This window comes from Populus alba, chromosome 1, assembly GCF_005239225.2.
Source record: "Populus alba chromosome 1, ASM523922v2, whole genome shotgun sequence".
Classification (NCBI taxonomy): domain Eukaryota; kingdom Viridiplantae; phylum Streptophyta; class Magnoliopsida; order Malpighiales; family Salicaceae; genus Populus; species Populus alba.
Window position 1 is genome coordinate 5092933 of NC_133284.1, and position 13870 is coordinate 5106802.

Below are 13870 nucleotides of genomic sequence, written 5' to 3' on the forward strand. Positions count from 1 at the left end.
GGGTTTTACTCGCTCATCTAAACCTACAAAGTACGCTTTTCGAGAGATAAGGTTTCCGAATTAAAAAAAAAAGAGTATCATTTCCAGGCATAAAACATCCCAGCTCTGAGGGACATTAAAGTCTTTTTTCAAATACAAAACATCCCAGCAGAGTAGGAGGACCTTCATTATGCGCGCACAGATCAAATTTAACTTTAAAATCTAGATTTGAATTGTTAATTAATATCTTTAAAAAATAGAACAAAACGAAGAAGAAGGTTTTTTTTTAAAGAGATAATCAAGGGTAATGAGAGAGATGTGTGTGTTTCTTCTCAAGATATAATATCTACTGCAGGCATTTTCTTCGAACAAGAGTACTCTTACGTCCCTTCCTCAGACCGCACATTCTATTTATGTCCTTGCAAGCCTCCCCTTCCTCGTTCCAGAGCAATTCACACATGAAGCTTCCTCGGATGCACCTGAAAACAAATCGGTTCCTAAAATATGCCAAAAACAAACTAGCTAACAGCTTAACTCGAGCAACTCAGGCATTGATTCTTGATACATTATGGGAATTTATATTTAAATATCACAATTTTCATATGATATATAGTATGTGGGTTGAGCGAGCTCTGTAGCCTCACGTTCACATCTTCTTATATGAAAAATTCAACAAGAAGTGATTTACCCTTTTTAATATGTGCTCAGAGAAATTCTTATGGATTATTCCACGAAACCCGTGATATAATGGATCAAATTGTATATTTTTACTTTAATGAGGACCAAATCGTGCAATTTTGAAAAAGAAAATGGAACTCTGAAGGGACCACGACCCTTGATGGCTCCTCTAAATCCGTCATTGCCCGAGCCTCCGATCGAGGAATGATTTGGTCTCTTCATCACGTTTGGCAATCTGAGATTGAGCATATAATAGATGGACAGATTCACTTCACTGATAAGCGAACTATATATAGCTAGACACATATAATATCACTTTTTATTATTAAAACTTAATTATATCATGCATCATCTGCAATTGTAATTTAAAATGTTTTTTAAATTATATTTTATTTAAAGATGAATTTTTAGTAATTTTGATGGTTTCAACTCGTGTTAAAATAATCAAAAATATTTTAAAAAAATATCAATTATATAAAGATTACTTAATAAAACATTTTTAATTGCATTATCCAACAACCGTTAATTAATTTGATAAGCATAACTAAATACTTTTTGGTTTACTTTACTTTATGGTATAAGAGTATAACTGTTTATATAAATTTTTGGTTATTTTGATCACGATATATGTTTGCTATGTCCTGTCTTTTTCATGCACGTTGTCTTGTTTTTCTACTTCATGAATGTATACATAATATGTTCCAAGTCATTAACTCCTTATATATATATATATATATAAACAAATTGAAACCTTTTTATGAACGTGAAAAATTACATGCGACGATACAAAATTGCTGGTGGTGACCCGGTCACTTGACCCAGCTTAAAATGATCAAACCATAGCGATATATATTGTCTTTTGAATTGAGCCAATAATGATGCAATCACGCTCTCTCAGGCTCGCACCAGGATTCTTGGTCAATAAAAAAAATTATTCCTTTTCATTGCAGAACCTTACTTGGAGCGCATTTCGAGGTCCGGTCAAGACACCGCCTGGGTCTCTCTGCACCTCACTTTGGACAAAAGACGCAAAGCTTAAAAAAAAAAAAAAAAAAGCTAATTGAACTCCTACCCGCCATTTCTCTTTGGTTTAAAGCCCCTTTTTTTATGTCGCGGTTTACTGTTGTGTTATTATTTTTTGAAAAATTAAATTGTTTTAAATTAATATTTTTTTTGATATTTCTGAAATTTTTTAATATGTCAATATTAAAAATATTTTTTTTAAAAAAACATTATTTAATTATATTTTCAATCAATTTTTTTTTTTAAAAAAACATCATCTCTATCGTAGTGTCAAATAGTAAATTAAATCTTTGGCATTCGAAATCTATTGCCATTTCTCTTGGTTTAAAGGGCTGGATTGTAAATGTGGTTGAAATATTGTTTTTTTATTTTTGAAAAATAAATTATTTTTTATGTTTTGCATTGTTTTAATATATTAATATTAAAAATAAATTTTTAAATAAAATATTATTTTAATATATTTTCAATCAATTTTTTTTTAATTCCAACCTCTACAACAATAATCGAAGTAAATAAATTAAATCCTTGAACTACGAAATCTATTGTTTTCCTTTTCATTATGTAAACAATGCAATTGAGTAAAAAGTACTAATACCACTCTCTCTCTCTCTCTCTCTCGCTTGTACATGAAGGTATGAAATTGGTTTATGCTCTCATGGCTATTGTGGGCCTTCATCTATGTAATTAAGCATGGAGGGAGAGTAATTAAAGCCATAGAGATGGAAATTGGTGGGTGTTCTTTCCTAATCAAATAACTAAATCATTATTAATCGAGGGAGTAGTTGAGCAAAAACGACTCAACTTACTTGGGTTAAAATCCGTCTTAAATCTAGAAATTTGATTAATCCTTTTGACCAAATTTTACCCTAATATCAAATATCTAGCGCTTAATAATTTGAAACATCTGTCTAGATTATTTCGAACAACAAATGTGATGATCAAGCTCCAACATGTCTTTCCTTAACTAGTTTGCTTAGATAAATAAAACAAATTAACTGGGTGTTTAAGACTAAAATACATCACATTAACAAGTTTAACATAATAATTAATCAGATTAATTAAATTCTCGTTTTGCTACCCAAACAATCCCCCCAGTCAACAGCTGAAGACAATCGCATGCAACGATCGAAGGTTAGTTGCAAGTCAATGATGCATTTTAACTGCAAGAACTCGAAAATCGAAACAAATAACTAACCCATTTTTTTTTTTAACTCATGGTGGATTGGTCCCACATGGTCAATGGTCCTAATCCTGCTAGGCCATATCATAATTTTGTGTGCACCTTTTTGTACATGATCATCGAGGGTAAAACTGTAATAAAATTGTGTACAAGCGTGAGAAATTGCCATGATGGGAACCACTTGGATTAGATGCAAGGCAACATAATCTTGCCCCCAGAAAGGTTACAGTGAAGGTCTCGAAAAAATTAAGCGGAAAAAAGGCCTGAAACATGCAGATTAAGTATATATAATTAATTTCTCACATTAGTTAAGAGAATTTATCTCAATAATAATCATCATCAATTAAGAGGGCATTGGTTTACATTTTTGCCCTGGGATTCTCCTGTTCAAATGTAAATATTCTACAGTGAGGTTTACATGGTCATGGAAGTATAAAATGGGTTTTCAACTTTCAACTATAATTTGCTGGTGAATCAATTAAATATTCTACAGCTTGGATTTTTTATTTTTAATTAAGGAAACTACATGCTTCAATACTTGTAAAAGCAGTCTCAATTAAAAGGATTTAAAGACCCTCTGGTAATAAAATAAATATATTTATAGGAAATATATAAAATAATTTAAAATAATAGATGATTTTAAAAAATCTAATATTCAAGAAAAAAAATACTTATTCTTGAGTTTCAAGAAATATTTAATTTCTATAATATATTTTTTTATTTAAGATATCGACACATTAAAATCATTAAAAATAATTAAAACATATAAATTTAATATTTTTTTAAATAAAAAATAATTTTAAAAACCAATTTAATCGCGAAAACAAATCATCTCTAAAATGAGAGTCCAAACCAAGGAATGGGAGCCCTCTTGATTGAGTTTTCCTTCATTTTGACCAGATTGCATAAGTACTTGCAAAATCCATTTTTTAGTAAACCATTGACGATTGAGGTCAAGATCATCATCACATTCCTCTTTATTCTTTCACCTTAATCTGGAAACAAAGGTCGTCTACACGAAATGCACCCCGTGGTCTCCGTCAAAGATTGAAAAAATCACACGCACCCAAAATATACACCGAAATACTAATTAGAAGTGACGCATTGGATTCATATTCTAAGATTTCTTGATTTTAAATCCAAAAACATGCATAAACCTGCTAGAGAGGTAACATGGTTGGGTTTACAGAACAAAAGGAAAGTGCTAAATAAAAAGAATTCTTCAATTTCTTTTTGAAAACCCCAAAAATAATGACAAAAACACTGAAACCCTTCTAGGAATTGGCCGTTTTACTCTTCTAGTTTTCGGTGATGGGTTTGGTAGGTCGAAGGAATGGGCTTCAAATGCCGTGATTGGCGCCTGAGAAAATAGAATAGAAAAAAGAAAGGAGAAATGAACAAACAAATAAATAAAGCACATTTTCTAGCAATAATTTCATTTGTAAACACGCAATTGCCTAGCTTTTATCCAAATGCCGCAAAATCAGCAGGGAACCGTGACAATCTGCCATGTTCTGTCGTGGCACCTCCAGGGTTAAAATCGTCATCGTATCTACAAAGCGGCCAACTAATTACAGAGGAAGGGAGAGAGAGATTGAACCCTGGAAAGAGTATCAATTGAACGATTGAGTCGTGACCGTATCTTATATCCTCCATGCTCATATTCGGCCCTCCTTTTTTCAGTTAATTGAACAATTGCTCTCCTAACCCATTCTTAACCTAATTTTTCCCATGTACTTTCAAAAAAAAAAAAAAAATCCTAAAAAAAATTACTTTCAATTAAGTTTGACCAAATTCCGTTGTTTCATGATTTTTGTTATTTTTATGTGTGTGTTTTTTGTAATATATATATATATAAAGAATTTAGATAGTAAAATAAAAAGAACAAAAACAAGAGGTTAAGAAGAGCGGATCTTAAAAATAATAATAAGAGATTATATAAAAGAGAAAAAATAAATGAATTGGAGGATCGAGCAAAATTTTTTAAAAATATATTAAAAAAGTTACTATACATTAAGAAAAAAAAATTTATTAATTAGGAGACCATGGTAAAATACAAAACAATATAATTGCTTAACATTATTTCTCCGGTTTACTTTTTCTTGTTTTGCAAAAGATCTCAAGCAATATAAATAGAGTAAGAGACATAAAGAGAAAAGGGACACATAAATAAAGATTGAAAGATAATATTCTTGCAAAATAAACTAGCAAAAACCCAAGAACAAAAAAAAAAGCACTAATCTAGAAAATCCAATGACAATAACCACCATCTCAGGCTCCGATCTCTTAATAAAATGTAGGTAGTTGACACCGCCCACTCTAATAGAAAGAGAGGATTTTCTACATTGCAGACACATTCACGTGCCTCCCTTTCTTGGTTAAACGTGTAAGTAAGCTCTAAAAACCATACTATCATCTTGCCCTTGTATTGTATGCATCAACACTGTGTTTTCCCCAACACTGTTTCAGCCTCTCTAGTTCAATTTCAACCAACTCTAGCAACTCACAAAGATCAATTTTGAACCCTAAAATGTTATTAACTTGTTTTATAATTATTTGTGGCATATTTGTTGGGTTTTAATTCATAAATACATAGTTAAATATTGCTTATTATAACGCATTAACCACCATATATGTTAGTCCAACCTAGGATTAGATGACCTATTATCGTGTTTGATCAATGATGGTTGATTATCAAATATTTGAAATAGCACATACATGTTTATGTCAGGTCAAATGCATGTTTTTTTTTTTTTTTTGCCAAAGTAGGAATTAGGCCATCTCCACGCCCAAACTCAAAATCACTCTTTAAATTCAATTTAAAACATTAGGTTTGGTTAATCTCCAAGCATAGCAAACACATGTCATTTTTAAGCAAACAACAATGCATCTTACTTTAAATAGATGAATAAGGTGATCATATATTTTTTTTATTATATAACCAACCTCTTATCTAGAATATTTGAAATACCAGTTAAGGTTTCTAGTTACCATAAAACTAAATGATGCCTTTTATTTTAATTTTACTTTTAAATTTTTCATGATATCCCCTACGATAGAATAACAACTATTGTGTACCTACCCAGTAAGGTATAGGCTTTGTTTGTTTGTATGAAAAATAATGTGTTTTGTTGTAATGTTTATTTTGATTATTTATTTTTGCATCGTTTGTCTAATTTAATATTTGTTTATTTATGTTATTATTTCTTGCATTTTATTTCATATATTTGGTTTATCATGCATACATGGATTGAATATGGAGTTATGCTCATGCATCACACTTTATTTCCATTTGCATTACTTTAGGTTAGCAACAAGGAGTTAGTGGTGCCCTGATGAGTTTTGACCCAAACTAGCATACATGGAACCACAACTCTCATTGAAAATCTATTTGGTTGTGATTTGTAGCAAATGTGATATATTCCTAGTCTATATTTCTTACACATCATAAGTGTTAACCTTTTAAGGTTTGTTCAGATAGCAAGGAACCCTTTTGAGATTATAAGTTGTTAATCTACTTGTATGTAATGGCCACAATCTTTTCTTAAGAATGCCTTCCTATAATATCACATTAGACAGGCCTAACATGTATGAAATATTAACCTAACATATAATATTTTAGGAGATGACTCATTTTTTAGATTGAGAGATACCATGCAAGAGAAATTTGATGAACTTTGCTGAAATGTTTGGATGAAAAGAAAGTGAACAAATCTATGAAAAAAAATGCATGAGTGTGTTTGTACTAAACATGCCAATAATCACATAATAACATAACAAACACACATTAGTGGATACTTCTAGACTATAATGGAGAAAGATTGCAAAGACTATGGGCAAATATATTATAAATGCTAGATTTTTGCAGACAAGATAAATACACTGCTAAGTGCTCTCCATAACATGATAACACCCTAGTCATTTGTAATGTGGGAATAAATATGATTGCTTAATAAACTCAAAAGTAAGTAATGAACATTGATTTATCTTGGTGGCAATCAATTATTATACAAAATAAGTTAAAGTAGTTATCACATGCATATTACCTAAAAAGTGGTTAAAAGACTTATCGAGAGAGACATTTTCAACAAATATTGTTTGTTAAAAGCAATATTGACTAATAACGCTTAGAATTTAAATAAGAAGTTGATTTAGGATTTATGCTGACAATAGATGATAAAAAATATTAATTCATTAATAATTCAGGATTTTGATGTTTTGTTTTAGACTTTATTACAATGTTAGTCATTTGATAATTTTAACCCTTTTTTAGAAAACAAATTATGACAAGGTTAGTCACCTAATAATCTTGATTCATTTTTAAATCTCATAACAAGTTTGATCATATAACAATTCTGATCCATTTTTAATTCTTATATCAATTTGAACCTATTTAGATTATATCTAGATTTTATCTTGAGATCAATCACCTAACAATTTGAACCTGTTAAAATTCCTTATAAATTTTATCTTGAGATCAATTTGGATCTAATTTGGTTTTCATATATGATTTTTTTCTATATAAACTTTGTATTCAAAGTCAAACAACAATGGATTCTCCAATATTTTTGTAGTGTAAGTATAGAAAAAAAAAGATGAGAAAATCCATGAAAAAATATATTTTCAATGAAATTTTATCAAATTCCATTGTTTCATGATTTTTGTTAATTTTGTGTGTGTTTATTTATTTATTTATTTTTGTGGCAAGATAAAAAAATACAAAAAGAAAGAGTATTGGAAGTGAAATACAAAGAAGAAGAGAGTACATGTGACTTAAGATAGTAGGGAATAAAAAATATGTGACCAAAGAGAGGGGAATAAAAAATAATAATGAAAGATTATATAAAAAAAAAATTTTTGTGAAAAAAAAGAAAAATACAAAAAATAAAAAAAGTTTAAAAGTGAAATAAAAAGAAGAGAGTATATGTGACTAAAGATAATAGGAACTAAAAAATATATGATTGAAGAGAGTTGAAATTAAAAAAAAGTGATAAATTATATAAAAAAGAAAAAAATCGAAAAATTAATTAATTAGGAAATATGGGTTATGAAGGAAGTTTAATTAATTGGAGAATAAGTAAAATTGAAAAATTATAAAAAAGAATGAGAGAAAAGAAAGTTAAATTAATTAGGAAATAATGGTTACGAAAGAAAAAAATATAATTGTTTAATATTACTTTTCTTGTTTTTTTCTTACTGCTATGTTGTAAGGTACTGCATGTGCCTGGGTGGGTCTATAAAAAGGTCGTTTTGTTGGAGCTCTAAACTCCGACTCTACACTTGGTTCCTCTCTCTCTCTCAACTTTTTTTTTTTAACTATTTCTCTGCATCATCAAATCTTTCTACAGAGAGAGAAAGAAAGAGAGAAATTGACAATGGCGGTGTCTAGGAAATGGGCTTGTGTGTTTTCTGCTGTGCTTCTGTTGTTGTTCGTTGGTGTAATGCCTACTACTTCAGGAACCAATGGTGGGATCGCTGCTCTTACCAGGTATATATACGTGTACACACACACAAAATGTATATGTATATGCCGTTTTCTTGTCAAAAAACAAGATTAGCTCTTCATCTCCTCTGTCTCTGTGTTTGCTTTGTGTGTCCTTCTGGGCTAAGAGAAACAGAGCTTTCCCTGTCCTTTTTCCCCCCTCATTATATTCGGGTTAAAATTCTTTAGTTAGTTTTCATTTTTTGGTTTTGCAATCAAAATCTCACCTGCATCCCTTGGTCTCTATATGGGTATCTTTTCGACTACAATCTGATTTCAACTGTGAATTTTTTTAAACCCCAAAAATTTTGCAACACGCAGTTCTCTTCTATGATTTTGTTTCCGGAAACATTCTGTGCCAAAAGAAAATCATGGTTACTGTCATGTAATGAACTTCTTTTGAGGTAGTAATTGAGAATTTTTTATATACTTGGTTTTACTGGGTTTGAAAATCTCGTGATTATTAGAAAAGAAAGCTACATTATATGGTATTTTAATAGAATTCTGTCAAAGGAAAAAGATTAATTAACAGAGGTTCCTTCTTAAGATCTTAATTACTCTTTTTCACCATTTTGGTTCTCTGCTCACTTCTCTGTTTCTTGACACAACTCCTTTAATGCCCATTTCCGCAAAACTAAACAGAGTTGCTTTCTCTTCATTAATGGAGCACAACGACTTGACAGAGAGAGCTGAGGGAGGGGGGGGGACCGTACAATTCCATTTTTTATACTTTTCCCAACGACTTGATAACTATAATATCTTTTTCACTAGTTTATTTTTAAAAAATTCATTTTGGGTTTTTGTTTTTGTTGTATTTACAGGAGTGTGGAAACAGAGAAGGTACAGAGCTCAAGCAACACAACTATGGCGGCCAGGTATAACGTTAATTTTAACGGTTAATCTGAGCCGTTGTTTATATGTAGTGTCTTTTTTGGACGGTCTATTTATCCAAAATAACCGTCTTTTAAGAATCTCTGGCCGTTGAGATCTTTAGATCTGGATCGTTTATTCTGTTATTTTTTACTACAACTGTGGATTCCTCGGTTAGATTAACGAGAAACCCCAGGGAGTCCTTCTTTCCCATATTGCCCTCATACATTTTCTTGAATTCCACGTTTGTTTTCACTGCTCAGTTAAGGACAAAACAATGGTAGTTTAGTCATCAGGATTATCTTCTCGCCGACGAGTCGTCTCGGCCCGGTGGTTCCTCTTCCGTGGAGAAACGCGTCTAAACGGTTTCACTAGCAGACAGTGACTGACGCCTTGAGCAATGCGCACTCTATACTCTCTTCTTCTTCTTCTCCGTACATTGTACTTTGTTGTGTGTCCCACATTCTGTCTACTCCCTGCCTAGATTGGCACGTGTCCGCTAGTCCTTAATTTCATGTACTCCTTCATGCAACAAGGAAGGTGTTGATGTGTTTTTGGTGGCGGTTGTTTCAGGTCTCAAGAAGAGGCGGATGCATTAAATGAGAAAGCAGTTGCTGATAACCCTGAAGAGGTTGTTTCAATGGTTGAGATGTAAGTCTCTTTCTTCTCTCTTTAAAACTTGAGTAATCAATTAACAATAATGCGGTATTGCTATTGCCCTTTAATTACAATGCAACTTATTACTTGGAATCTGTCTGAATTCACTGATAGAGGGATGATTTGGTGGTTATGGTAGGTGTTTAGAAAAGGGTTTTGATACCCACCTCAGCTGCCCCTTTTCAGATTTTTATTAAAACCCCATTTACTGATTTAATTAGTGTTTAATGTTTGATGATATAATGATTTTTTTTCCGTGGGAAATTTCCCTTTGAGTTTTTGTAGAACTTGCACTTTATGAAAAGGGATAGCGGGATTCTGAGGAATCATCCTCCCTGCACGTTCCTCTCTTATATCTGATGTGCTGTTGTTATTTTGACCTTTTTCACGCTGTTTCTCTCCACTACCTGCCAGCTACTGTAGTTGTAGTAGCAGGGGCAGTGAGGGAGTGAGATCTGTGTCTTTTATCTACTGTTTCACATATCCATCTATTGTACTTAAGGAGGTACAAATCATGCTTGATTATGAATAAAATGTCCAGTTAATTAATATCTCTATAACCCACTGTTTTTTAATTAATTAACCTGCAGTTTTAGACACCTCCTTTTCACACAATTCTCTTCTTAAATGCATCAGAATGAAGCTTCGCCGATGAAAGGATGTCTTATTCGAATGCTTTTTTGATGACACGCTAGTCTTAACTGTGTTTTCCGATGATATTAATTGATTGTGACCGAAAATTTAGTACTTTTGTCATCTTCCCATTTTTTTTTTGACCGGCCTTTTAAAATTTCACCTTTTTTTTAAGGCTTAGCTGAAGATGGGATACTGAAAATTCATGTAGTTGATTGTTGAGGGGATGTGGGTTCTTAATTTGTATTGTAGTTTTGAATGTGACAGCTTCATTCATATACATGTAAGCAGGACAAACATAACGGGCATGTACACCAGGAAGCCAAGATAAATCTTTCCGTTAAACTTAAAGACCTGATGGCCCTCACAAAATGACAAATTGTTTGTTTCCTGTTGGCATTAATCATATGCTTCCACTATGCTGATTTAGCTAGCCCTGGCTGTTGCCACCGACACAACAGATGCTAGTGTTGAAATGCAATCAGTAAATGTATGATGCAAATAGTAAAAAAAAAATGTTTAATGCTGTTAAAAAATCGATTTGGAATTATCAATAATAAGCTTGCTTTGACTATTTGGTTGAATGACATCTATAATACTAATGCTGATAGCATTGCATTTGACATTGCAGGAGCATCCGCAACAGTACTGAAAGGAGGAGACTTGGTTACTTCTCTTGTGGAACAGGCAATCCTATTGATGATTGCTGGCGTTGTGACCCCAACTGGCAGAAGAACCGCAAGCGCCTTGCTGACTGTGGCATTGGTTTTGGAAGAAATGCTATTGGTGGCCGTGATGGTCGCTTCTATGTTGTTACTGATCCTAGTGATAATGACCCTGTGAACCCAAGGCCTGGTACTTTGCGCCATGCTGTGATCCAGGATGCTCCTCTATGGATTGTGTTCAAAAGAGACATGGTGATTCAATTGAAGCAGGAACTTATCATGAACAGCTTCAAGACAATTGATGGCCGCGGGGTCAATGTTCACATCGCTAATGGAGGGTGCATTACTATCCAATTTGTTACCAATGTGATCATTCATGGGTTACACATTCATGATTGCAAGCCCACTGGCAATGCTATGGTGCGGAGCTCGCCTTCTCACTACGGATGGAGGACAATGGCGGATGGTGATGCCGTCTCTATTTTTGGATCAAGCCACATTTGGGTTGATCACAACTCGCTTTCTCATTGCGCTGATGGTCTGGTCGATGCTGTCATGGGTTCTACTGCCATTACCGTCTCCAACAACCACTTCACCCACCATAATGAGGTTGGTTTGCTGCTTGTTTTGGTACTTTCAATGTTACTTATTTTTCTTGTTGACGGAAGCTGATGGTGCTAACTATGCCATTTAATACAGGTAATGCTATTGGGCCATAGTGACTCTTACATCAGAGACAAGCAAATGCAAGTGACCATTGCGTACAACCATTTTGGAGAGGGACTGATCCAGAGAATGCCAAGGTAACATTTAATTAGACCTTTCCTATTGAAAGGACTTTGGCTCTCCGACATTGCTTTGTTATTATTATAAAATTGTCTAAAAAAAATAACGTGATAGAAATCATACCCCAATAATTGACCAAATTGTAATTATGTATAAATAGTTTCTTTAACTTGGCCAAGGAAGAAAATTGCCTAATTCATGAAAACTAAACCATCTTTCGCTTGATATGATAGCTACTGAAAATAGATTGCGAGAAAGAGACCTTTTTAGTTTATTTTTGTTTATGCTCAATTCATGAATCTAAATCATGAATCATGCAGGTGTAGACACGGGTACTTCCATGTGGTGAACAATGATTACACTCACTGGGAAATGTATGCCATCGGTGGCAGTGCAGAACCCACCATCAACAGCCAGGGCAACAGATATAATGCTCCAGTCAACCCTTTTGCAAAGGAGGTAATATACAACTAGCTAACTCGTATCGTTTTCTGTCTCCTTGTTTTCAACGTTTACGGTGAAATGCACCACGCATAGGCTGGTTGTTGATGATTCACTGCTTTGAACAGGTGACAAAGAGGGTAGATACAGCCGCGGGCTATTGGAAAAACTGGAATTGGAGGTCAGAGGGAGACCTGCTGCTGAATGGTGCTTACTTCACTCCATCTGGAGCTGGAGCTTCGTCTAGCTATGCTCGCGCTTCAAGTTTGGGTGCCAAGTCTTCTTCCATGGTCGGGGCAATGACTGCTAATGCTGGTGCTCTTGGCTGCCGCGGGGCCCGCCAGTGCTAGTCTTTTCACTCAAATTTAAAAAGCTGGCCAAAAATGGCCACTTAGTTTTCTCTTATTTATAATTTCTTACATCTATACAGTCCTACTCCTACTACTGTTACTCGTGTCTCAGCCATTGTTTGTCCTGTCTATCTGCATTCACCCATCACATATATTGGCAAGTGTACATTTTTTACACATGTCATTGTATTGTCACACCCACACTATCTCCATCCCCGTTTGCCTCTGTTATTTCTCAACCTCGGCCTGCTTCAGTTCAAAAACAATTCATCACACCATTATTCCAGGAGCAGGTGCAGAAGCGTTGTTCATTTGATTTCCTTTACCCCTCCTTTCCCCCCACCTTTCTTTTGCCCTTTCCAGTTTCACATTTCCTTTCCTTCTAACCACCAGTCATGCATCTATCTTTCTACAGTGTCGGTCTCTGTCGGTCTCCACATACTGTCAAGTCCTTAGAGTCTATAGGATTTGAATGATTTGTGATCTTTTTTTTTTTAATTTTATTTGTGTAGTGATACAAGCAAGCAATACTACGGATTTCAAATTTGAGTCAATGGAAAGAAAGAAAAAACTTTGTCACGGACAATGCATAGAAATAGCAACGATGTTCTTTACCTTTTCCCCTTTCTCTGCTTTTTCTTTGGCAATGGATTCCTTCGCATATCTTTTATTTTTTCTTGTGCAATTTACAAATGATCCCTTATCTGTTCCTTTCTACGGTGGCAATGATTCTGTCATGTGGGCACCCGCTGCCGTCACATGATATAAAGCTACTAACCAGGCAGTCACTAGCATGATAACCTATCCAATGGAGTAACTTGCACCTATGCTTCATAGCTGGCCAAGGACTTCGTAATTTTTTAATTATATCTTGAAGCTATATCGACAGCATTTCTGACAAGATCAGCCATGAGCTTGAATTCATGATAATGTTAATCTCCTAAGCTTCCCTTCCTTCAAATGGCAAATTGGACAAGCAAAAACCTTCATTAAGCTTCAAGGTCGACCAACACCAGAAGGGCACATTCTGCTTTGCTGCTTCGGGTAGCATTTCAGGGTTTCTGTAAAATTTCTTTACATAGCTAAGTAAACCCCTTATAAATCATTTCAGGAAATAGTGACCAGT

At 33.7% G+C, this 13870-nt stretch overlaps 1 protein-coding gene across 1 annotated transcript; it reads left to right on the plus strand.

Annotated features, from left to right (window-relative positions):
* Positions 1-8147: 8147 nt before the first annotated feature.
* Positions 8148-13323, plus strand: LOC118061378 (probable pectate lyase 1). The gene is made up of 7 exons (XM_035074813.2): positions 8148-8348; positions 9164-9217; positions 9786-9863; positions 11134-11776; positions 11867-11970; positions 12274-12412; positions 12523-13323. Exons 1-7 carry the CDS (start codon positions 8236-8238, stop codon positions 12742-12744), a joined length of 1353 nt encoding a protein of 450 aa, XP_034930704.1. The 5' UTR covers positions 8148-8235; the 3' UTR covers positions 12745-13323.
* Positions 13324-13870: the final 547 nt, after the last annotated feature.

Excerpts from the sequence above, each read along its gene's own strand:
- LOC118061378 (XM_035074813.2), top strand. The coding sequence starts at position 8,236 with ATGGCGGTGTCTAGGAAATGGGCTTGTGTGTTTTCTGCTGTGCTTCTG. Across the intron at positions 9,864-11,133 it reads GTTGTTTCAATGGTTGAGAT|GAGCATCCGCAACAGTACTG; the intron begins GTAAGTCTCTTT and ends TTGACATTGCAG. Across the intron at positions 12,413-12,522 it reads TCAACCCTTTTGCAAAGGAG|GTGACAAAGAGGGTAGATAC; the intron begins GTAATATACAAC and ends TGCTTTGAACAG.